The sequence below is a fragment of the Camelus ferus genome, chromosome 19, assembly GCF_009834535.1.
Source record: "Camelus ferus isolate YT-003-E chromosome 19, BCGSAC_Cfer_1.0, whole genome shotgun sequence".
NCBI classification, from domain to species: Eukaryota; Metazoa; Chordata; class Mammalia; order Artiodactyla; family Camelidae; genus Camelus; species Camelus ferus.
The window spans coordinates 15,317,865-15,340,631 of NC_045714.1; the positions used below are offsets into that span (position 1 = coordinate 15,317,865).

General features: G+C 60.8%; 3 protein-coding genes across 4 annotated transcripts in view; 2 read left to right on the plus strand and 1 right to left on the minus strand.

Annotated features, from left to right (window-relative positions):
* PRPF6 (pre-mRNA processing factor 6) overlaps window positions 1-6,099 on the plus strand; it is a 37,197-nt gene extending 31,098 nt beyond the window's left edge. Inside the window, exons 17-21 of one of the 2 annotated variants that reach the window (XR_004313041.1) lie at window positions 340-473; window positions 1,064-1,155; window positions 3,306-3,420; window positions 3,710-3,811; window positions 5,287-5,419. Coding sequence is in view for 1 of the 2 variants with exons in the window: in XM_032461640.1 (XP_032317531.1) it covers window positions 340-473; window positions 1,064-1,155; window positions 3,306-3,420; window positions 5,287-5,413; window positions 5,845-5,997 (621 nt within the window). In the remaining variant the exon portion in view is untranslated. Of the gene's footprint in view, window positions 1-339; window positions 474-1,063; window positions 1,156-3,305; window positions 3,421-3,709; window positions 3,812-5,286; window positions 5,420-5,844 lie in introns of those variants that run through there. The other variant, XM_032461640.1, reaches the window with a different exon arrangement.
* A 144-nt stretch (window positions 6,100-6,243) lies between these two features.
* Window positions 6,244-10,762, plus strand: C19H20orf204 (chromosome 19 C20orf204 homolog). Its single transcript, XM_032461644.1, has 4 exons — window positions 6,244-8,422; window positions 9,767-10,042; window positions 10,132-10,284; window positions 10,456-10,762. The coding sequence occupies exons 1-4, from the start codon at window positions 8,420-8,422 to the stop codon at window positions 10,666-10,668; spliced, it is 645 nt and encodes a 214-aa protein (XP_032317535.1). The 5' UTR covers window positions 6,244-8,419; the 3' UTR covers window positions 10,669-10,762.
* Window positions 10,763-19,482: 8,720 nt separating this feature from the next.
* On the minus strand, window positions 19,483-21,224 carry SOX18 (SRY-box transcription factor 18). Its single transcript, XM_032461645.1, has 2 exons — window positions 20,751-21,224; window positions 19,483-20,626 (listed from the first exon to the last, which is right to left on the minus strand). The coding sequence occupies exons 1-2, from the start codon at window positions 21,106-21,108 to the stop codon at window positions 19,815-19,817; spliced, it is 1,170 nt and encodes a 389-aa protein (XP_032317536.1). The 5' UTR covers window positions 21,109-21,224; the 3' UTR covers window positions 19,483-19,814.
* Between the last annotated feature and the right edge of the window lie 1,543 nt (window positions 21,225-22,767).

Consider the following 22,767-nt stretch of genomic DNA (forward strand, 5'->3'; position numbering starts at 1 on the left):
CCTCAGCCCCGGAGGTCAGCGCCCTGGGGTGGGTTCTTGCCCCTGACGTCTTACAGGAATCAGAGGTCGGTGCTCAGCGACCTGCTTAGGCCTAAGCCAGAGGAGCGGTGGATGCGGGGCAGACCCGTCCCATGACTCAGTCCTGTGCTTTTCCCTTCCACAAAGCAGTGTGCTCGTGAACTTATGCCCCATACATGTGTGTGCACAGCACAGCCACGCATGTAAACACGGCTGGGCCTCTGGGGGCACGAGCAGCCCTGGCTCAGCCTGAGGAGCTGGCCACAGCTCTCAGGCTCCCAGACACCAGCTGACCCTCTCACTTGTGTGTCTTGGCCGCAGTTGAAGAAGTGCCCCCACTCCACACCACTGTGGCTGCTGCTGTCCCGGCTGGAGGAGAAGATTGGGCAGCTGACCCGAGCTCGGGCCATTTTGGAGAAGTCTCGTCTGAAGAACCCCAAGAACCCCGGCCTGTGGTGAGTCCCCTCACGCTCTGAGCTGACCTTACCCCCTTTCTCAGGCTGCGTCTGGGGTGCAGCGTTTGCACCTCAGGCTCTGTGGGAGAGTGGCAGGTGCTCGCCATGAGGAATCCTGGCCCCTGCCTTGGGCCTGAGGAGAGCTGGAGGCAGTGTAATTTGTGCTCTGATGGAGGGTGCCCATTGGAGCCAGGAGTTAATGGTGGGGCATTGCGAATGGACGAAGCCGAGAGAGTGGACTCCACAGAAAAGGTGTTATCTGGGAGAGGCCTTGAGGGATGAATAGGAGTTTGCTTGGTGAAGATGGCATTCTGTCCATAGGAAACTGCCCACAAGGTGCAGCTTTGGGCTCCTGGGTGTCAGCACCCGGCGTGCCCATCCGTCTTCACCCTGCCCATCTTCACTTGACCTGAATGACACCAGGGTCCCAGGTCTCTGCTCCCGTGGCAGCTGCCGGTGGGCTGATGGTGGAGGACACCAGCGTCTCACTTCCCTGATAGATGAGCTCTGCCTGGCAGGGCAGGAGCCTTCAGAACTGCAGCTGGACTTGTCGAGCTGCCAGTGGATGGTGCTTGACCTCCCTTGTGCAGGTTGGAGTCCGTCCGGCTGGAGTACCGCGCGGGGCTGAAGAACATCGCCAGCACGCTCATGGCCAAGGCACTGCAGGAATGCCCCAACTCTGGTAAGGGCCCCCCGGCTCCCAGACTTGCGGGCAGTGCGCTGCTTGGGCCCCAGGTTCAGACAGACTGAGATGTTTGTTTGTGTGAGTCATCTTACTCAAAAAGTTTCCATCATACTTGTTTTTTTAGACGTTTGAACTCGAGTCTCTGTGTGAGGAGTTTGACCTCATGTTCTGATGTGCTACTATTTCTTGTTGTTTTACTTTTTATTTATTTTTTTCTTTTTAAATAATTGCCTTTATTATTTTTTTTGATTTATAATCATTTTACAGTATTGTGTCAAATTCCAGTGTAGAGCACAATTTTTCAATTATACATGAACATACATATGTTTATTGTCACGTTCTTTGTGAGCTACCATAAGATCTTGTATATATTTCCCTGTGCTATACAGTATAATCTTGTTTATCTTTTCTACAATTTTGAAATCCCAGTCTGTCTTTTCCCACCCCCCACCCCCTTGGCAACCACAAGTCTGTATTCTATGTCTGTGAATCTATTTCTGTTCTGTATTTATGTTTTGTTTTTGTTTGTTTGTTTGTTTGTTTTTTTTAGATTCCACATATGAGCGATCTCATATGGTATTTTTCTTTCTCTTTCTGGGTTACTTCACTTAGAATGACTTTCTCCAGCAGCATCCATGTTGCTGCACATGGTGTTATGTTGTCGGTTTTTATGGCTGAGTAGTATTCCATTGTATAAATATACCACATCTTCTTTATCCAGTCATCTGTTGATGGACATTTAGGCTGTTTCCATGTCTTGCCTATTGTAAATAGTGCTGCTGTGAACATTGGGGTGCAGGTGTCATCCTGAAGTAGGGTTCCTTCTGGATACAAGCCCAGGAGCGGGATTCCTGGGTCATATGGTAAGTCTATTCCTAGTCTATTGAGGAATCTCCACACTGTTTTCCACAGTGGCTGCACCAAACTGCATTCCCACCAGCAGTGTGGGAGGGTTCCCTTTTCTCGACAGCCTCTCCAGCATTTGTCATTTGTGGACCTTTGAGTGATGGCCATTCTGGCTGGTGTGAGGTGATACCTCATTGTAGTTTTGATTTGCATTTCTCTGATAATTAGTGATATTGAGCATTTTTTCATGTGCCTATTGATCATTTGTATGTCTTCCTTGGAGAATTGCTTGTTTAGGTCTTCTGCCCGTTTTTGGATTGGGTTGTTTATTTTCTTCTTGTTGAGTCGTATGGGCTGCTTATATATTCTGGAGATCAAGCCTTTGTCGGTTTCATTTGCAAAAATTTTCTCCCGTTCCGTAGGTTGTCTTTTTGTTTTACTTATGGTTTCCTTTACTGTGCAAAAGCTTGTAAGTTTCATTAATTTGTTTATTCTTGCCTTTATTATTTTTCTGTTTTGTTTCACTTTTTCGGAGGGGGGAGATAATTAGGTTTATTTGTCTATTTTAGAGGCGGTACTGGGGATTGAACCTAGGACCTCGTGCATGCTAAGCATGTGCTCTACCTCTTGAGCTATGCCCTCCCCCCATATCTTGTTCTTTTAAAGTTTAATTTTTATTATCTTACCCCAAGTCTGTAAGGAGGAGCGAAAAAGAGGATGTGGAAATCACCTGTAAGCCCACTATTCGGAAAAAGTTACACTCTGTGTTTAGTTTTATGCTTTTTTTAAAAGTTGATAGTTTTTGTGAGAATTTTCCATCATCATTGAATCTTTATGGTTGTAAATTCTTCAGTGGCTTCACTGAACTATCTGTGTGTATGCCAGAAGTGCACCGCTTCCCCAGTGGTCAGTCTGCAGTCTGGTATCAACCCCAGATTGTCTTGCTGCCTGAATCCTTAGTAGCATTTCTGATTGTTTTGTTGCAAAAAATTCTTAGACATGAAGTCACTAAGTCAGTAGGAATGAAACCTTGAAGGCTGTTGGTACTTTCACCTCCTTAGCTCCCAGAAAGTCGTCCTGTCTGTGCCGGCGGGGCTGCTGTGGTTCCGAGCGGCACAGGTGGCCTCTCCCGTTCTCCCCAAGCCGACCTATGAGCAGATGTGCGGGAGGCACGGCTGAGGTCTGTGGACACCCGGGTTAGAATCCTCAAAGGCCGTCCTCGGTCAGCCAGTGTGTGGACGGGCACATTTCTGAAAGCAGGGGTGGGCGTCTGAGTGGGTGTCTCTGTGTCTGAATTTCAGGGGTCCTGTGGTCTGAAGCCATCTTCCTGGAGGCGAGGCCCCAGAGGAAGACCAAAAGTGTGGATGCCCTGAAGAAGTGTGAGCACGACCCCCACGTGCTCCTGGCTGTGGCCAAGTGAGTGGGGGTCTTCATAGTGTTGCTGACCCTCTCGTGGGCGTCTCCTGGTCCTGGGAACAGGGTGGGCTCCCCGGTCCTTGGCCACCACAGCTCCCTGACGGGGCGCGCCTCCCAGCAGAGGCCACGCGGACGTGGGCTACCTGGATTGCCCGCGCAGTCCCGGTCCCCTGGGAGGGCGGCCTCTTTGGGCCACTGACCTTCCTTCCCCGCATCCTGGTTCCTTCGCATGGGTCTGCTCTGTCTCTGCCACTTTCTAGTGTATTCCTGCGTGTGCCTTGGGTTGCAGGATGGACACAGGCTTGCTGATGTTGGTCCATGCATAATTTGTTACAAGCAAACCTCGTTTGGATCAAAGGGCTGTGAACAGGAAAACTGTCATCCTGTTAGGGTGAGAAACCAGACCCTCTGACACATGCTACCCCAGGAACAACCCAGGGCCTAGTCAGGGTGCCCGGAGGTGCAGAGGTGGACGAGCCCTCTCCCTCAGGGTGCGCAGCCCCACGTCGAGAGGTGAGCACGTGGCCTCCCGCTGCGAGCTCGTGTGGGTACTGGGTCTGGGAAGGCGCGAGGAGACTGGCTGAGGTTGTGGCTGGTGCGTGGAGGGTCTCTGCTCCCTTCTAGAAGCAGGACGGCAGCCTGAGAGGAGCAGGGCCTTCGTGCAGGGCCGGGGTTGGGTGTGGTCGGGCTGGGAGGGTCCTCGGGATTCTCACCTGGGCGAGGGGGCGTATGGGGCCCAGGAGCTCCCATCGCTGTTGCCGCCTGGGCAGAAGCCTGGCCCCCCCACAGGATGCACCCGGGCGCCAGGGCCCCTCCTCAGGTCCTGCCCAGCACCTCCCCCGCCGGCTGCTGTGGAGGCTTCCCATAGGCACCTGGGGCCCAGCTCTGGCCGCCAGGGCTCCCCCTCTCCTGCCTGTGCCTCCGCCTCCACGGGTGACTTGTGTGTGATGCTCTGATAGGGCTGCCATAAAACCTCGTAAAAGGCTTTGTAAAGTAAACAGGACCCTCCTTGCTCTTCCCAGGCTGGGGCTCTGTGTGCTGCTATCTGGGCTTTGTGCTCTTAAATCACAGTTTATCTAACACTAAGCAATTAAGAATACCACAAGGCTTAAAAACCAATCAAGCTATCAGAGTAGCTGAGACCAGCCCTACAGCTGCCTGGAGGGTCCGCAGTGCACACACGTCCCTGGTGCTGCTGGCTGCGGAGTTGCGTGGAGGGGGCAGCCACCCCGAGTCCCGGGCTGTCAGACTGCCCGCTGTCCTGCCCCAGGCCCCCGCCGGCGCCCCCGCCGGCCTCCCTGCGGGCCTACGGGGGAGGCTCCGTGAACCCCTGACTTGGCTCTGCTCCTGGGCCTGGTTTTCCGGGGTCTGTGTCTGCTTGGGTTCCTGCTGGAGCCACCTGACGGGGTGGAACGTTCCAGAAGGTGAAGGTTGAGGAGCGGGCAGAAACTCCCCTTTTCCTGATCAGTTTTTGTTGGGTTTACTTTCACCTCCTAGTATTTTACTCAGAAGAAAGTAACAAGTTAAAGGGGTTTGAGGCTCTTGCTCAGCGTGTGGTGTTTAAGACACGCTTAGGTCAGACCTCGAAGGATGGTCTCGGGTAAGCGGCCGTGAGTGGTCTCCAGGTGTCCAGGCCTCGTTCCTCGGCAGCCCTGTCGGGAGCCCAGGCCCTCTGGGGAGAGGATGAAACTGGTGGTGTCCGAGCCCAGTTCTGAGCCGCCCGCAGCCAGTCACCAGGCTGGCTGTCCGGCCCACACGTGGCCAAGCTGTGGCCCGAGGAGGTGCTGCTCCCGTGGCTCCTGACAGCCCCTCAGCACTATCCTGTGGCTGCTTACTCTGGGTTCCCGGCCTTCTGCTCCCTGGCAGGCTGTTCTGGAGCGAGCGGAAGATCACCAAGGCCAGGGAGTGGTTCCATCGCACGGTGAAGATCGACTCAGACCTGGGGGACGCCTGGGCCTTCTTCTACAAGTTCGAGCTGCAGCACGGCACGGAGGTGAGGCCTTGCTGCCTGCGCCCCTCCTCTTCTGGGGAGCTCTGAGGGCTGCTTCCTGGCTGTCGCCTTGTGGCCTCCCAGCCTGAGACTTAGAGTTCTCGCCACTTTGAGTGGCCTGTTGGCATCTGTTAATGAGAGGGTTGTGATGGGGGTCGGGGTCATGGCAGAAGTAGGACTGGAGCTTGAGGCCTGGGGGCCGTTCTCGTGCTTCGGTGGTTCTGTCTTGGCAGGAGCCCTCATGGAGCCCGACCCTGTAGGAGGTGTGCACACGGGGTGGGGCAGCCAGCTGTCCTGGGGTCCCCACAGGATGTGGGAGCCATCTCGGGAACCTGGCCGGCTCCTTGTTAGGGGTGGCGGCACTGGTGTGGGCTGAGGGTATGCAGGGGCGGCCTGTGGGCAGCCCTGCCTCATGTGCCACGGCCCCCACCCAGGAGCAGCGGGAGGAGGTACGGAGGCGCTGCGAGCACGCCGAGCCCAGGCATGGGGAGCTGTGGTGCGCTGCGTCCAAGGACATCGCCAACTGGCAGAGGAAGATTGGGGAGATCCTGGTGCTGGTGGCGGCCCGCATCAAGAATGCCTTCTGACTGCAGGGCCTCGGGGTGCACACGGGGGGAATCTGGTGGGGAACAGGGGCTGAGGGGCCCTGAGCGGTCCATCCTGGTCTTTAATTAAAGGTTTTCTAGGTAGTTGTGGGGTGAGTGACCTGCTGGTTTTCTCTGAGTCCCATCCCCCCCCCCCCCCCCCGTGTGTGCTTTGGCCACTCCCCAGTGTGGCCTGGGCTGTGCAGGGCTCAGGCTCACTTTCGAGGAGGCATCCTGCAGACAGCCTGCGCCCCACGGAGGACGCCCAAGGGAAGAAGGAGCCTCACTGAGGCTTTGTGGAGAAGGTGCTGGGGTCACGTTCTGGGGAGAGGCCGTGCCTTGGGGGCAGCAGGTGGCTGGCCCTCCTGGCGACTCCAGTCCGTGTCCCCTCCTCCCCCCGTGCGTGTGCTCTCCCCAGGGCGGGCAGAGGGCCCCATATCACAGGACTGCAGATGTGGGGGCTTTGCAGCCTCACTGAGAGCAGACAGGCCTGGCTCCCCGCAGTGCTACTGAGGACGTGAGTATGTGGGGAGTGAGTTTCTCCCATTTGCAGGTGAATTCATTTTTGCTAACTTATAATCAGCAGTTTTACCCTAAAGCACTTGTAACTGCTTCTCTCTAGACTGAAAGTGTATTCGTTACTTGGGAGCCTTGAGTGTGTTTTCATCATGTAAGGATGAGACTTTCTTGGGCTCTGGATCCTTGCATGTGTGTTTGGTTGGAAATAGCCAGTTCTCTTGGAAGGGCTGTGTTGGCCATGGTTGGAGACATGTGGCCAGAGGTCAGAGGTGGTCCAGAGGCTGTGGGCCACGGAGAAGAGGCGTAGATTGTCATGTGTGATAACAAGAAGGCCAGCTGGCTGTTGTTCCCACACATTCTCATAAGGAAAGGTCCCAGGGGGGCCCCTTGGTGCCTCATGGTGGGGTGAGCTCTCTCGTGGCGGCCAAGGTTGGGGTGCATACCTCTCCACGTCAGCACCTGGGGTGTGGGCATCTGTCCGGAGAGTGAGGGCCCTGCTGGGTCCACCTCCGATGTTCTGGCAGCCCCAAGGACAAGGCCAGCCCAGGACTGGACCAGACCGCCCTGTGTTGGGGTAGGAACTGCTGTTGCCCAGGCAGGCGACCTGGGCTGGGCCCCGCTCATATGGGCCGACTCTGGGGGTCCGTCCTGTCCTCACCCAGAGAGGCCAGTCCTGGGGAACCATGCTGGAGGGTCTTAGGTGTTTTCACTGAAACTTGGGAGTTTCCTTTGATCTCTGGTGGTGGGGGGAGGGATCCCGCCCCTTACACTGAAGAGTGAGCCCTGAAGAGTTTAGAAGCTTGAAAGCCAGCCTGTCCCTATCAGATGTGGAAACTGAGGCCTAGGAAGGGGCAGTGACTTGGCTGCGGCCACAAGGCAGCTGTGCCCTGAGTCGGGTGTGGCTTCTGGGGGCACTTCCTCCAACCTCCAGTCAGGTGAGGCCACCCGTGGGGCCTCTGAGAAGTTCCTGAGCATCTGGATTGTCCAGGGAACGTCTCCTTTCTCCTTTGCCTGGGGTGCTTCCCTCAGCACCTTGAGGTGGCGGTTACATCTCTCTTCTCCCTGGGAAACACCCCTTAGCTTTTCTTCGGCTGCTGCTTTCCAGTCCCAGCTCAAGGCGAGCAGGTTCCTCTGCTTCCTTGCTCTGAGGCCTGGGGTGGGGAGGTTGGGGGGTTGGCTCCCTGCAAGCCCTTTTGGGCCAGTGGCCATGCCCACCTCCCCAGTGATAGACCCCTTAGTCCCTGCAGGGGTGAGTAGCAGGAGGCACCTCTGCAGTGCTGGGCCAGCGGGGAGCCTGGGAAGTCCCACGCCTGGGACCTGCTGGGGCAGGACCCCCCCCCCCCCCGCCCCATGGCAGGGGAGGGAGCTGGGGTTGGGGGGTTAAGTCCTGCTCACCTGGTTCTGCCTGAGGCCAGGTTCCTGGAAGAGACAGCACCTGCTGACCACTGAGGAAGGCCCCTGCCTCTCCTCCCCTCCCCCAGCAGCGGGGCCCTGCACTGCCCTCTGCTCACCCAACACGCTCCCCCTCCTCCCCCCTGGGCAGAGCAGATATCCCGGGTCTGATGGCTTAATCCAAGAGCCACTGGGTGGGAAGACAGCCCAGTGGGGCTGGGCTCCAGGGTCAGGTTAATTGAAGAAGCGATTGGATATGGGGTGGGGAGACGTTGGGGGCAGGGCTGGGATCCTGGGGCCTCCCTCTGCTCCCTCCCTTCTTTGCTCAGAGGAGCCAACTTCAAAAGCCTTGTCTGCCTGCCGCCCATCTGCACGCTTGTAGCCCGCCAGGGAGCCCTGGTGGCCCGGCTTGGAGCAGGACCTGGAGTGGCAGCTACACTCCCCACCTGAGGACCCCAGGTCATGTGCGAGGCCCTGTGGTGGGAGTGAGGGAGAGCCTGACCCTGAGAGGCCCATGGTGAGCAGCTGCGGGCTACTGGGGAGGGGGCTTACTCCGGCCAAGGGGCAGGGAGCCTGTGTGGCTGGGAGAGGCGCCCCACTGGGAAATCCCCCTGGGTTGCTGTCACTGAAGCCTGGCCCTGGGGGCCCTGGGGGCCCCTGCCTGGCCTTCCCACCACTGTTGAGAAGACTCCCTCCTGGTGCCAGACAGGCCTCCCCAGGACTCCCTGGTCAACCAGGCTGCCCCACTTGGACAGCACCTCCAGCATCTCCAGCTCTTGTCCTCACTGTGACCTCTGACCCTCAGCAGGCAGAGGGGCGACTCAGGGCGGGGGTGCGTGGGTTTCAAGACCTGGCCACAGCCAATTGCATCTGCTCTTCTGGGTGCCTCAGGCAGAAGCCCCCCCGCGGACTCCCAGCTCTCGTCCTGTGAGGTCAGGCTCCCCAGCCAGGGCTGGGAAGCAGAGTCGAGTCCTTGCCTGAGTCCTGAGTCTCACTGGGTTCACATGATTAATTTTCTGGTCACTGTGGAGTCCAGCCTGGGTGCTGGGAGCCGGGGACACGTGGCTCTTTCTCTTTGATGTTTGGGCTTGTGCTGAGGGTGGGTCTCTTCCCAGAGAGCCAGTTCCCTCCATTCTGGGGGAGGGGAGGTCTGCAAGTGGAATGTTTGGTGAGGCGTAACATGGCCCCTTCCGCCCTTAGCCTCGGGCTTTCCCCAGGCCTTCCCCTTCTGAAGGGGTGTGGCCTTGAGCTCTGAGCCCTCACCCCTGTCCTGGTTGGGTTGGGGGTGCTGCCCAGCGGTAGAAGGGAGCAGGTCTGTTCCGCTCTCCTGCAGCGAAGGCAGAGCAACAGCCGTGCAGCCACTGCCCAGGGCACCCAAGGCCCCGCAGTGTGCTGAGGATTAGGGTGCTCAGGGCCCAGCTCCGGTGGGGGTGGGTCAGGGCATGGCCGGGGCGAGGCTGTGCTGAGGGTACTTCCTGCTATGGCTACCCCAGACCTAGCCAGCCCTGCCCTCCACAGGCCTGTGGGCACTAGAGCCCTCACACCTGTGCAGACCAGAGGTCCAGGTGCTCCTGCCCTGGGAAGCCTGTCTCTTTCCTGACCCCCAGCATTCACCCTGCGATCTCTGCATGAGTTGAGCTGTCCAGCGTGCAGACATTGTCCATCCTTCCCTAAACCTGCCAGACCCAGACCCACACCCAGAGCATTTGCTGCATGGCATGGTGATATCTCCATACCAGCTCACAGATTGTTCTGGGGTGGTCGGGGTGGGGTGGCCAAAGCACATTGCCTGGGGTGTTGCAGGAGGGAAGCCCCCTTCCACAGGCCTGGGTGCCCCACCCTGACCCGGTGTCCCTTGCAGGGGCCCCCCAAGCCTGCACTCTGGGCACTCCTGCTGGTGCTGCTGGGGACCACACAGGGCCGGGCCGGGCTCCGCACCTGCAGTGTCCCCGACGTGCTCCGCCACTACCGGGCAGTCATCTTCCAAGACCTGCAGGCCGCAGCGAGGTGGGTGGGGCCAGGGGCCGAAGGGACGGGGCTGGGCTCCAGACACCTCCATTTCGTTCAGAGAAACCTGACTGGAGCTGCGGCCTCCCGACGGCGGGGCCGGGTGGGAGCCTCCTGTGGGGCCCAGAAGGTATGGAGACACCCCCACCCAAGCCCTCCGTCCCCCTGAGGCCCCTTCACAGGGCTCGTCCTCCAGTTGCTTATTTCCTCCCCTCCCAGGAGCACAGCATCCTACTGTCCATCCTGTCCCTGGGTCGGACCCTACGTGGGGCGGTGGCCCGGGGCCGCCGTCGGGCACTGGAGAAAGTGGCATGGACTGTGGCCACGCGCACCGAGGCGGTGATGCAGCGCTACTGCTGGACGCTGCGCCAGGTGCGCGTCCCCGAGACCCCCATCCCATTCGCTCCCGCAGCCCCATGGCCTCACAGCCTGGGGGCGCGAGTCGGGCCCACACCGTGCTGCGACTCCCCCAAGGGCTGGACTTGAGGGCGGGTGGGCCTGGGGACCCTGCCCACTCCCTGACCGAAGCGTCTCCGACAACAGAGCTGGCGGCCTCAGACGCGCCCTTCCCGGCGTCGAGGCGGCCGGAGGTGGCTCCTGCTACACGCCCTGGACACCATCGCCACCTGCTGGGAGAAGCTCTTCGCACTGCGTGCAGCGGCCACGCAGCAGGGTGAAGAACGAGCGAGGCTGAGAACGAGCCTGACGGGGGCACAACCAACGCATCGAAGCCTGTGCTCCCCACAGAGCCCATGACCAGGAGACCCGATCCCACCTGGCCATGCTGGTCCCAGAAGGGCCCGCCCCCCTCGCCCCAAGGAGGCTCCGATAAATTGAGCTGGTGCTGCGGTCTGGTCTTCCCTTTCTTCACCTGCTCCTGTGGGGCCAGGCGGGGCTGGGCCGCCCCAGATCTGCACCTTGGTGGGGAGCGGGCCCTGGAGCCACCGACACACGTGGCGGGGGCCTGAGGAGACACTTTTCCTCCACACCTGGGCAGGGGCGGGAGCGGGGACAGTGCTCCCAGGCTCAGGCAGCAGGGGGCAGCTCGGGACCCTGGACGCGACTCCTGCTCAGTCCACGCCTCAGGCTTGGTGGAGGGGGGGGTCCCGCCACCCGGGGACTCCTGCCGCCCTAAAATGTGGCATATCCGGCCTGCTCCACTCTGGAATGGGGGAAGGGGTGGAAATGGAGGGGAGGGGAAGGCTGAGCTTTGTGCATTCAGAGCAAAACAACCGGATAAAGGAAATGGGCCTGAAGGGAAGCTGGGCCAGGCCGTTTCCTGCAGCCCCGGGAAGGGTGGCGGCAGCCCCCTCTGTGGGACTGGACAGGCTGGCCAGGGACACACTGGCTTGTGTCCTGGGACCCAATGTTTGCTTGGCGGGGTTGGGGGTCGCTAATCCCTGGACTCCCCCACGTGCAGCTGCATAGGCCTGGAGGGATGGCCCCCCTGTAATGAAAGCCTCTGGAGGAGGGGAGACAGTTGAGCAAGCAGAGCACCTGGCCAAAGGTGGAGGGCCTGGTGGACACAACACCTGTCATCACTCTTCTCCTTGACAGGTGGGCGTACCCCGGAGGCACTCAAGCAGGCCTTCCCTCTGGGCTACCCCGCAGAACGAAGGCAGGCAGGAGGTGCAGAAAGGTCTTCCTGATGGAGCTGGCACAACTGCCCCGACCCAGCCCTGCTCTGTGTGTCAACATACGCAGTCTGTGCAGCAGGCATGACTGTTCTACAGACCAGGGAGCTGAGGCTCTGGGAGGTCACAGGACAGCCAGAAAGCTAAGAGCTGGGATGAGAGCCAGGCCCCAGCAGCGCTACACCGCACATGTGCCCTGGGCACAAAATGGGGTCCTCAGTGTGATTCAGTGACCTTATAGGCTCCCAGGCCACGAGGTACAGCTCACCTAGGGGGCCATGCTCTCTGAGTGTGAGGATGACGCCTGTGGTACGTACGTACGTACACACACACACACACACACACACACACACACACACCCGCATGGAGCATTCTCACAGCACTTGTGCTCCGCACACTCCCTGGTGTGGTCAGTGGGCTGTGGGGAAGGGCGCGCTGTGGGGGCTCCAGCTGGGGCTCGAGCACTGTGAGGGGGGAGCTTGGCAGTGCCCGCCCAGCAGGGTCTAAGCCGAGGAGGGACGTCAGAGGCAGGGTTGAGTCAGATCCCTGTCCCTGCACTGTGCGTGGAGGTGGCGTGTGCAGGGGGCCTGTGTGGTGAGGTGGGGCTGAAGGAGGTGGGCCTGGACACGAAGGGGTGAGGGGAGGTCCAGCCAGCCCTAAGGTCCTGGCCTCAGACTCCACTTGGGAAACCCTGATGAGTGTGGTGAGGGGAGCAGGCCCATGCCTGATGGGCTACTCCCCTCGCTGGGCTCCCGCCAGGCAAGCCTTGGGGTGCAGTCAGGTGTCCAGCTAGGAGGTAAAAGGCCCACTCTGGTTGGGGCACAAGGCATGGCACAGCTGAGCTGGGCCTGGGGAAGGTCAGTAAGAGTCCACAGGCCTGGGTGCAGGGACTGGCTCCTGGCACTTGGGCCTGCCCTAGCCCGAGGGCCTGGGGGGAAGAGCATGCCTCTCCTAACAGCATCTGGATGTGGCTTCCAGGGCCGCCCCTCCATCCACCCATGCCTGAAGCAGGTGCAAACCAGCCACAGTTTTGGGGCAGCTGTGGGGAGGGGTGGGGCCTCAGAGTTATGGGTGGACAATCCCCATCTGAGTCCTGGGCTGCAGACACATGAGTGGACAAGATACTCCTGCACCCTGGCCCCACTGTTCCTTCCTGGGGGCTCCTGCCAGAGCTGCCCTAGAATGTGGATGTGAGTGAGTGTGTATGTGGCGTGTACGTGCAGGTGTGTGCAGGTGTGTGTGCTTGTGTGCGTGCACACACGGGTCCAGGCTCCCTGACCTGGCGCAGCCTCCTGCCTCCCGCCTCCCCTTGCCTGGCCGAGCTTCCCTCTCAGGCAGCCCCTCCTGATTTGTAACCCTGGTCTGCCCTGGGTGTGGGGGCTGGAGGCCTGTGGCCTGAGCTCTCAGAACCCAGTGTCCCCCACCCCCATCTCACTTCTAAGTTGTTCTCAGCACAACACCCCCCCCCCCAACAGACACAGTGTCCACCTTCTGCACCTTTTCTTGAGGCCTCAGTGCTGGGCAGAGGCTCTGCACATCTTGCCCAGTCCTGCTTCTGCCAATCCCCAGATGAGGGGCCAGCCTCTGTCCCCACATCTCAGAAACCATCTGCATCAGTCTCCTAGGGCTGCTGTATAACAAGCTGTGTGGCTTAACAATAGAAGTTTCTTCTCTCGAAGTTCTGCAGGCCAGACGTCCAGAATCAGGATCACTGACCTGAAATCTGGTGTTGCCGGGCTGTGCTCCCTCCAGGGGCTCCAGGGGAGCATCTGCTCTTGCTTCTTGCAGCTTCTGGTGGCTCCAAGTACTCCCTGGCTCGCAGCTACATTGCTCCGATGTCTGCCTCTTTCTTCTCTCTCTTACGAGCATCTTTGCCACTGGATTTAGGGCCACCTGGATGATCTCCTCACTTCAAGATCCTTAATCACATCTGTCAGGACCCTTTTTCCAAATAAGATCCTGCTTACAAGTTCTGGGAGGTGGATGTATCTCTGGGGCCGCCATTCAACCCACTTCAGCATCTTTCTTCATGCAGTTGGGAGCAGGGTGGGCTTCTGGCTTCTGGGACAAAGGTCACTTGTCCAGGCTGGGGACAGACCCGGTCTGGGGCAGGCGCAGAGCCACACTGAGCTGCTGAGAGACACAGAGACATGGGATGGGGGGGAAGCTGGGGCCGCCCTGCTCAGACCCCATTAGAGGACTCAGAGGTGCCTGCTCCTCAGACTCCGACACCAGGGCACCCCGTGAGCTGCTCTGATGTTCACTGGCTGAAACTGACCAGAGCCGACACAGACTTGGAAGGAGACTAAACCGTAGGGACAGAGCCATTGGCCGTGGGGCCACGCAGGCCAGACTGTGGGGGTTGTGACCTGGTGGGCAGGCCCTGTCTTTCGAGGAATCGAGGCCTCGAGGCATCTGCCAGGCCTGGGTGCACTGCCCTCCCTGTCAAGAAAGGGGCCCGAGCCTGGTTCTTCCTCCGTAAAACGCTGTTTTTGGGGCACATGCGTGGTGGGGTTGTCCTAGCCCACACACGTGCCTTCTCAGCTGCTTCCATGGAGGTGGAGGGGTGGGGCCCAGAAGGAGGGGCTGTGCCAGGGTGGCAGATGGGGCCGCAGGGCACTGGCCAGGGAGCCAGACCCCCCATGTGCAGTGCCGCAGGGAGGGGCCAGGCAGGCTTTGAAGGGTAGTCTGGGTCCCACGACCTCCCCAGACTGGGAGCCTTTGAAAGAACATCTGGAACACGGGCGACAGGCTAACTAGTCTCTGGATTTGAAAACCAAAAAGTGAATCCCAACTTTGCCACTTGTGTGTTCCCCGTTCCTCACCCTGCTCCTCTCTCTCCCCACCCCCACCTCCCACCTCCGCCCCTTCCCAGGCTTCCAAGGGGCTGCAGGGTGGGGTCTGTGCCAGCCCAGAGTGCTGGCCCTTCGGAGGGCTGCAGACTGCCTTTGTCCTGCCCTAGGCCAGCTCCTGGGCTCCCCGGCACCTCCCCCTCCCCTCCCCCCTCCCCTCCCCCACTGGCCACCACCCTAGCCCCTCTGAGCACCAGGAGGTGGTGGGTGGTGGAGGGAAGGACCTGCCATGCCAGGCCCTGGAGGCGCACTTCCCATTTTCACGGAGCACGGCTGTGGGACAGGACGTGAGTTAGCCAGGACTTGCATCTGGTGCCGGGTGCTGTGCGGGCCCTGGAGGAAACACCTGCACCTGACCTAAAAGGGCATCTGGCCCTTGCCTGCGAGCCCGAGTGTGGGGTCCCCCAGCCCCGCAGGCATGCAAGGAGGTGCCTGCCCCAGCTGTGGCTGACGCAGAAACAAAGAGGCTCCCACTCCAGGAAGCAAAGCAGAGACTCACGGGAGGGGGAATACCAGGTGTTGGAGACCATTGTCCCTGCCAGTGGCCTGCGGGACCCTGGGGGGCGTCCAGGCTCAGTCCCCATCCTGCCCCCTGCCTAGGAATAGACCCAGCTTTGTAAACACAGAAACAAACAACCAGTGTGCTCCGCCTCCCCCCCCCCCCCCCAGTTAAAGTTGGGAAGAAGCAGCAGGGATCCTGCACCTGCTGAGTGAAATGAGCCCTTGTCTAGGGGGAAATGAGGAGGTCAGGACCTGGAGGCCGGACTCCCTGGGGTTGGGCGCTGGTCCTTGGGTCACCTCCGGCCTGGAGGGGCCCAGCTAGGCCTCCCTCCATGGCTCAGTTGTGGCTTGGGGGTGAGGCGGCCAGGACGCCCCGCCAGGTGAGCAGGCCTGTCCTCCTCAGCCCCAGCGTCCCCTCCCCTGCCCGGCCTGCGCGGGGCGCGAGGCCAGGGGTTCGGCTGCGGCCGGAGATAAGCGCCGCACGCACCAGCCGCTGCTTCCTGCGCTTCCTCGCACCGCTGCTGCCGCGGGCCCCTTCCTGTTTTCTCGCGCGGGCGGGCTGGGGCGTGGGGATGGGGCGGGGTCGTGGGGAACAGGGCGGGGTCCTGTGATACTGGGCAGTGCCGGACTGAGCGCGGGACTGTGGGGCACACAGGGCGGGGTCGTGGGAGATAAAGCAAGGCTGGGCTTCCCTGGGAGGCTGAGCGCCGGTGCAGAAGTAGAGGGGGTGGGAGGAAGCTGAGCGGGGCCGTGCTCTGAAACACAAAGGAGGAATCTCAGTGCTCCCCCCTCCCCCCCGCCCAGTTCTGGGCAGGGAACTCGCACACACTTGGCCAAGACCCTCTGTGGACTGGACTGGAGCCTGCTCCTTGGGGCCCCTCCCCAGTCTGGAGTGAGCTGAGGATTGAGTCTTGGTGTTGGGGGCCTCGCTGGGGTTAGAGGTCAGCTGCTCTGACTTTCTTGGGTAACTGCTCCAGCATATGGATTTAAGGTACTTAACCTGTTTGCTCAGACTTAGAGATACGGATTTATGTTACTTTAATGAAAACACATCCACATAAAACCTTGCACAGGAATGTTCATAGGAACACTAATCACAGCAGCCAAAACGTGGAGACAACCTAACTGTCCTTCAGTTGACGAGTAGGTAAATGCAATAAGGTTTCTCCACACAATGGAATATAATTCAGCCCTTAAAAGGGACAAAGTAGTGATTTATGCTACAACATGGATGAACCTTGAAGACATGATGCTCAGTAAGAGAAACCAGACTCAAAAGGGCGCTTACTGTGTGATTCCATTTATGTGGAACGTCCAGAACAGGCAAATCCACAGAGACAGAAAGCAGATTAGTGTTTCCCAGGGGCTGGGAGCAAGGAGGATGAGAACGAACAGCTAATGGAGATGAGTTTCTTTTTGGGCGTGATGGAGAAGCGCTAAAAACTAGTGGGCATAGTTGTGCAACCCTGTGAATATATTAAAACCTGATGAATTGTCCACTTAGAAGTGTATGTACGGGGAGAATGCAGCTCAGTGGTAGAGTGGGTGCTTGGCATGTACGAGGTCCTGGGTTCAATCCCCAGCACCTCCATGAAAAAGAACAATAAAAAAGTAAATGAATGAATAAACCTAATTACCCCGCCCAAAACGAAGTATATGTAGGGTTTGTAGGATGTGAGCTGAGTGGCTGGACTGTCCAGTGTTTGTCCAGTTGAGTGGACAGTTGGGTCCCTCCTTACCCACCCAGCACAGTGTTACTGGGGTCGGTGTATGAGTGCAGCCTTGGTCCTGGTGTGGTGTGTGGCTGGTTGTGTGTGTGGTATTCCTGAGGGTGTCTGAAGTGATGACTGTGTCTACTAGGGAGAGAGGTAGACCCTACCTGCTTTCAGCAGCCCCTCCCTGACTTCCTCCTCAGGGTGGCTTGCTGGGGAGGGTTCAACACCTCAGCTCAGGTCACTCCAGGGCCAGGCTGGGTCCTGGGTGTGGGAGCTGGGGCTCATGCCAGGCAGGGCTGCTAGAACTTCCCGCCAGGAGCTAGGTCGCCTGGGTCTGTTCCTGGCGGGCCTGACTCAGCGGGAGCTGGGGGTGGGGACTTCCCTTCTCTGACCCTAAGGGAAGCAGGTGGGTGGAGCCAGGAGGGGGAGGGGGGGTAAGGGGACGCCTGACCCAGGGCTGGAACCAGCCAGGCCCTGGGGCCCTTGGTCCTGCCCAAGAGGGCTGTCCAGTCCAGCAGGGGCAGAGCCAGGTCCCTTGGGGAGCTCCCCAGGCAGGGTGTCCTGGGAGGGACCTATTGAAAACAGCCACCCTCTGTGAGTGTGCGCACGTGTCCTGGCCTGATCCTGCTCCTGGATGCCCCTAGCCCCAAATTGGGCCCCCCTGGGGGAAGGGCTTCTGGAGAGCAAGCCACTCTGCCCCTCCCTACTGGGGCGGTGCGGCCTGTGCCAGCCTGAGGTACCTTGTGGTCCCCATCCCCCAACCTGAGGGTGGGGTGAGGTGCTCAGAATGATGTTAGAAGATTGACCCACGAGAGACAGACAGCCACGTCTGCCTGTCTGCTGCCTTTCTCTGGGTGTGTCAGTGGGTGTCTCTGGGCTGGGGGCACAGGTGGGTCCAGGCAGGGAGGCCGTTCACATGGCCTAGGCTGTAGGAGAGGCTGGGCTGGTCCTCCCTTCCCCTGGCCTTGGCCTGGGGTTGGGTGGGTAGGGTGAGGGGATGGGAGGATCCACACCTGGGGCAGAGGTTCCTAGACTCTGGCTGTGATGGTCCCATCCTGCAGAGGCTGTCCCCACGGCGGTGGGGGGTGGACCCCCAGGATCCAAGGAGTGGGTCACCCAGCCCCTCACCAGGGGCTGGCCCAGAGTGGGAGTTGGGGGCCCTGAGCTGGGTGTGTGCACTCTTGAGTGCTGGGGGCCTTCATGCTCGAGTCCAGGACTCAGCATTGGTGCCTCAGAGCCCCCCATGACGGATGTGGCTGGATGGACCACCCTCATCCCTTTGTGCCTCATTCCTGCCCCCTCCTGTGGACCAGCCCTGTCCTTGGTGTCTGTGGGCTGTTTCTGTCTTTCCCTCTGCCCACCCAGGACTGCTCTCTCCACCTCCGAATCCATATCCTGCCCTCCTCAGCTTGGTTGTTTCTGTCCCTGTATGTGTGTCTTACTGTGTCCCTTTGTCTTTGAGGTTTCTGGGTCCTGCTCACAAAGGGATGGGGGATAGGGGCCCAGGTGCCACTCGCCACTCTCCCACTCCGCCAGCTGAGGTGTGGGGCTTGTGAGTTAACACAGAGCTGATGTCACCTGGTCTCTGAGAGGCAGGACACCTATAGAAACAGCCCCACACCCAGTTCACCTCTCCACACGCTCAGGCAGCAGGCCCACGTGCGTGGACATCCAGGCTTACGCACAAGCACCTGCACACCCATGTGCACACACACAGCCTCAGACACACTCGGTGTCACACGGTCACCCTGATGGCTGGGCATGATGAGTCACACGGTCACACTGTCGCCACAACACAGCCATGCTTGGAGCCTCATGTGCTCACACGTGTCATCAGATTCAGGCTCACTGCGGGCCCAGAGCAGCACACAGCACCTCCGTGTCTCAGTCACCCAAATCCCAGGGGAAAGCACTGCACATCGGGGGTGTCAGAGGTCAGCTGGACCCCATATGCTATGGGGGGGTGGGAGCCGGGACTGAGGGACACATGACCCCGCCTCTTGGCTGAGAAGACCTGTCGGGCCCTGAGACATGTGTGAGTGTGCAGAGGGCTCACTCAGGACCCCGTCCCAGGAAAGAAGAATCGCCCAAGATGATTGTTGTGAACTTCCCCTGTGCCCATGGGCTCCCTAGTGAGGGGGACCAAGGAGGCACGTGGAAAGAGGGTGTCCAGTCCTGCTGGGGGGGTGGGGCCAAAGGGCAGTGTGATGTGTTTCAGGGTAGGAAGCTTGAGATGTGAGGCCTGAGCCCCTTGCTCTGGTCAACGACTCTGTGTCTCTGGGCAGAGCCTGGACAGATCACCCTGGGGAGCATCGTGGGTTTGTCATGGTGCTGCCCTCTCTGGGGACACTAGGTTGAGACTGATGGATGGGGGCCCTAGGATGTCATGTCTACATACAAGGTCAACCCCTCCAGCCTCCTTGGGAGAGAAGCACTGTCAGGGCAGTAGGGCAGAGGGGCAGTCGCTGGGCTTGAAGGAAGTTCTAAGGAGGAGACGAGGAGAATGAGACCTGGGTAGGGGGTGAGACAGGAGGGGAATGAGGGCTGGGAGGGTGCGGGGCGGGGGCCCACAATTCCTGCCTCCCACCCACTCTGTCTAGGGTAGAGTCCTGTAAGGATGGAGCAGTGCGTGGTCCATGCTGGGAGTTGGGCTCTCTGAGGGAGATCTGGAGGGAAGGACACGTACAGGGCCCTTGGGGGGAGTGTTCCTCCCTCCCTGACAACCACAGACACGGGAGTTCAGAGGAAAATGTGGCGCTTTATCGTGGCCGCGCCTGGCCCCAGGGGACCCAACTCCCAGCTCTTGCTTTACAGCAAACGTTATTTTAAAAGCCCCGCTACATTGGTGCTTTGGATCACTGAAACCTCTTGGGAGAAAAGGTTTAAAAGTTTAATTAAAAATTAAATATATTGTTTTCTGTATATAAAAAAAGTAAAGTAAAAAATACAGCCTGGTTCTGGAAAATACACTGCAAGAAAAGGATGAGGCGCTTCAAAAACTTAACCTGTCCTAGGCCTGGGCTTCCTGGGAGAGCCCTGGGACAAGTGGGAGCCACCCCTGTGGGCCGCCCTGGGCGGGTGGCCAAGCACCAACCTCGCTGGTTCCCGCGGGCCTGCTACAAGCAGCGGCGTTAGACACCTGTGAGAGAGACAGAGTGGTGATGCACGGCGACACCAGAGCGCGCCGGGCGGCCGGCGGCCTAGCCGGAGATGCACGCGCTGTAGTAGACGGCAGAGCTGGCGTCGGACAGCGCAGCGATCAGGCTGCTCTCCTCCGGGCAGGACATGGCGCGCGGGCCCAGCTTGGCCAGCGCCACGTGGTACGGGAGCCCGGCGGCATCGGGTCGAGTCCGGCTGCAGTTGAGGTACTGGTCGAACTCGGTGAGGTCCACGTCGGCCCACAGGTCGGCGGTGGGACCCAGCGGCTCGGCGCCCTCCAGCGGCGGGGCCTCGGGCGGCGGGGACAGCGGGCCGGGGTACGGGCTCGGGCCGGGCGCGCCCAGGGCGCCGTAGTAGAGGCCGGAGAGCGGCGCGGCGGGGGCGGGCGCGGTCCTGAGCGCCTCGGCCAGGGGCGCCCCGTAGCAGCCGCCCGGGTCCCGGGGCAACTCGGCGGTGGCGTAGGGCGCGCGGAAGGGTCGCAGCGCGCAGTCCTCGGGCACCGCAGGCGGAGGGAAGAAAGCGGCGTCGCCGGGCTCCAGGCCGTCCAGCGGCGAGCGCTCGGGCGTGGGCAGCCCCAGGCCGTCGAACTCAGCGCCCAACGGGGGCAGCTCGCGGAAGGCACGGGCTGCGCCAGTCGCCACGGGGAAGGGCTCGGGCGGCGGCGGCGGCGGCGGCGGCGCCAGGCCCGGGAGCAGGAGGCCGGGCTCCGGCCGCCGGGCCTTGCGCGCCTGCTTCTTGCGGCGCGGCCGGTACTTGTAGTTGGGGTGGTCGCGCAGGTGTTGCACACGCAGCCGTTCCGCCTCCTCCACGAAGGGCCGCTTCTCCACGGTGCTCAGCTCCTTCCACGCCTTGCCTGCGGGCCACCGGCGCGGGTCAGCAGGCTGCCGTCGGGCGGGCGGACGGCCGAGCGCAGCGTGTGCCCTGGCCCACCCCCGCGCGAGGTACCCCCGCCCAGCCTGCCCGCCCGCGCCACTCACCTAGCATCTTGCTGAGCACCGCGTTGTGCAGGTCCGGGTTCTGCTGTGCCAGCCGCTTGCGCTCGTCCTTCGCCCACACCATGAAGGCGTTCATGGGCCGCCGGATGCGTGACTCGTCAGCCGCCTGGCGCTCCCCGCGGCCGGCCGGGCTGAGGCCATAGCGCCCCGGCTCAGGGCTGCGCGGCGGGCTGCGCGGCGGGCTGGGCGGCGAAGCGGGCGCGGCGGGCGCGGCGAGGGCGGCGGGGGCGGCGGGGAGGCCGCGCTGCTCAGCGGCGGCCCCGGATCCCGGGGCCCATGCACAGTCGCGGCGGGCTGGCGGGTCGTCTTGTGCGCCGTAGCCGGGCGGCGATCTCTGCATTCCAGCTGGGCGCGGCTTGGTCGGAATGGAGCGCGGGAGCGCGGAGAGTGGGCGGCGGTCGGGGCGGCTGTGGCGACGGCGGTGGCCTCGCGCCGGGTGGGCACCCAGATATAGCGGCGCGGGGCCAATAGGCGGTGGGGCGGGCGGGCGGGGCGGGGCGGGCCGGGCCTAGGCTGCCCCCTCCTCCTGGGGGCTTCCTTTCTTCTCCGCCCGGTAGGATTCCGCTGTGGCCTCCTAGGCACGGCGACCCCAGCATCCTCCCCAAAGGAGAGACCCCCGAGTGGGAAAGGGCGGCTGATACGGCCTGAAACTTGGAAGGGGGTATGTTCATGGGGCTGTCAGACTTTCAGAGACGAGCTGCCCCCCACCCAGAGTCAGACCCCCGACCGGTAACTGGGGGAGGCTGCCTCCCCAATAGAGTCTAACTCCGAGGGCAGGACGCCTTGGGAAAAGTGCCCTGTGTCCTGGGGGAGCTGCCCTGGGGGAGCTGCCCTGGATAACCCCAGGGCGTCATGCTTCTCCATCCTCCAGCCACACGTGGAACTTGCAGCACTGGGGGCTTCGAGCCCCCGCAGGCCTGTTCATGGGGTTAAAGGGAAAGATGGTCTTGGCATGCCCCCGCCCCTACTCCCGAACTGATGGGAACCAGGTGGGCCACAGCTGAGTACCACTGGGAGGGAGAAGGTAGATGCTCTGGACCCATGCCAGAGCCAGAGGGGAGGGATCTAGAGTGGGTGGAGCCCCAGGTCCCACCCTCCTCCCCAGGGCCGGTTGGGACCAGTAGCAGCTGGGTTCCCCTGTGCAGCGGGGTTAGCGCTGCTGCAAAAGAGCAGGACTGGACCCCGGGTTCCGGCAGGTGGGGGGAAAGGGGCCATCAGACGTGGGAGGGTGTCCAGAGGAGCTTCCAGCTTCCTTGCAGTTGCCTCCCCACCAGGAGTCTGGGCTCCAGAAACTGAAGGGTCTCTCCTGGGGCAGTCTCCTTCCCAGTCCCCTCCTGCTGAGGGTGGTTCTGCTAGAGGTGGGACGAGTGCCCTCAGCAGCCCTGGGGAGGGATCAGTTTTCCCTCCCGCACATCCATTGGTAGCCTGGGAGGAGCCTCACCCCTCAAGTGCTGGGAGCTCCATGGTGCGTGGCCACGGGTGTCGGTGACCCTGGGTCTGTGTGGCCAGAGGCTCTCAGTACTCTGTCCCTGGTAGTCCCTTAAGGCCACATACAGTCAGTGCTTGTGAAGGGGGTGAGTCCCCTGTGGATCCTACAGCTCCCCCCTCCCATATCTGCTCCTGAGCTGTCCTGGGGAGAGGCCAGTGCCCCACAGGGGTTCTCACACGGACGCTGTTGGGTGTGCGCCCTGTCCCCAGGTCAGGTGTTTCACGTAGGGTTGGTCCCAGACTAGTTTCCAGATCTCCCAGGCCTGAGCGCCTAATTCACTGATTCAGCCCACGCTGGTGTACTGGGGCAGTCAAAGTGGCTTCTCTTGGGTCTAGAAGGGAAGACTGACTTTTTCTGGGAGGCAGGCAAGAATGGGGGGCCCTTGGGGACAGGTGTACAGGCCTCTGCCCCGGGGCCAGCTCCCCTTTGACCGCTGTGGGCGGCTGGGTGGGCCGAGCAGCCTGCAGGGATTGTGGGGAGACATGAGTGAGGAAGACTCATCACCCAAGG

Coding starts and splice junctions, on each gene's coding strand:
- SOX18 (XM_032461645.1), bottom strand. CDS start 21,108: ATGCAGAGATCGCCGCCCGGCTACGGCGCACAAGACGACCCGCCAGCC. Junction 20,627..20,750: donor GGTGCTCAGCAAGATGCTAG/GTGAGTGGCGCG, acceptor GGTGGCCCGCAG/GCAAGGCGTGGAAGGAGCTG.
- C19H20orf204 (XM_032461644.1), top strand. Junction 10,043..10,131: donor CCTCCTGTGGGGCCCAGAAG/GTATGGAGACAC, acceptor CTCCCCTCCCAG/GAGCACAGCATCCTACTGTC. Junction 10,285..10,455: donor ACTGCTGGACGCTGCGCCAG/GTGCGCGTCCCC, acceptor CTCCGACAACAG/AGCTGGCGGCCTCAGACGCG.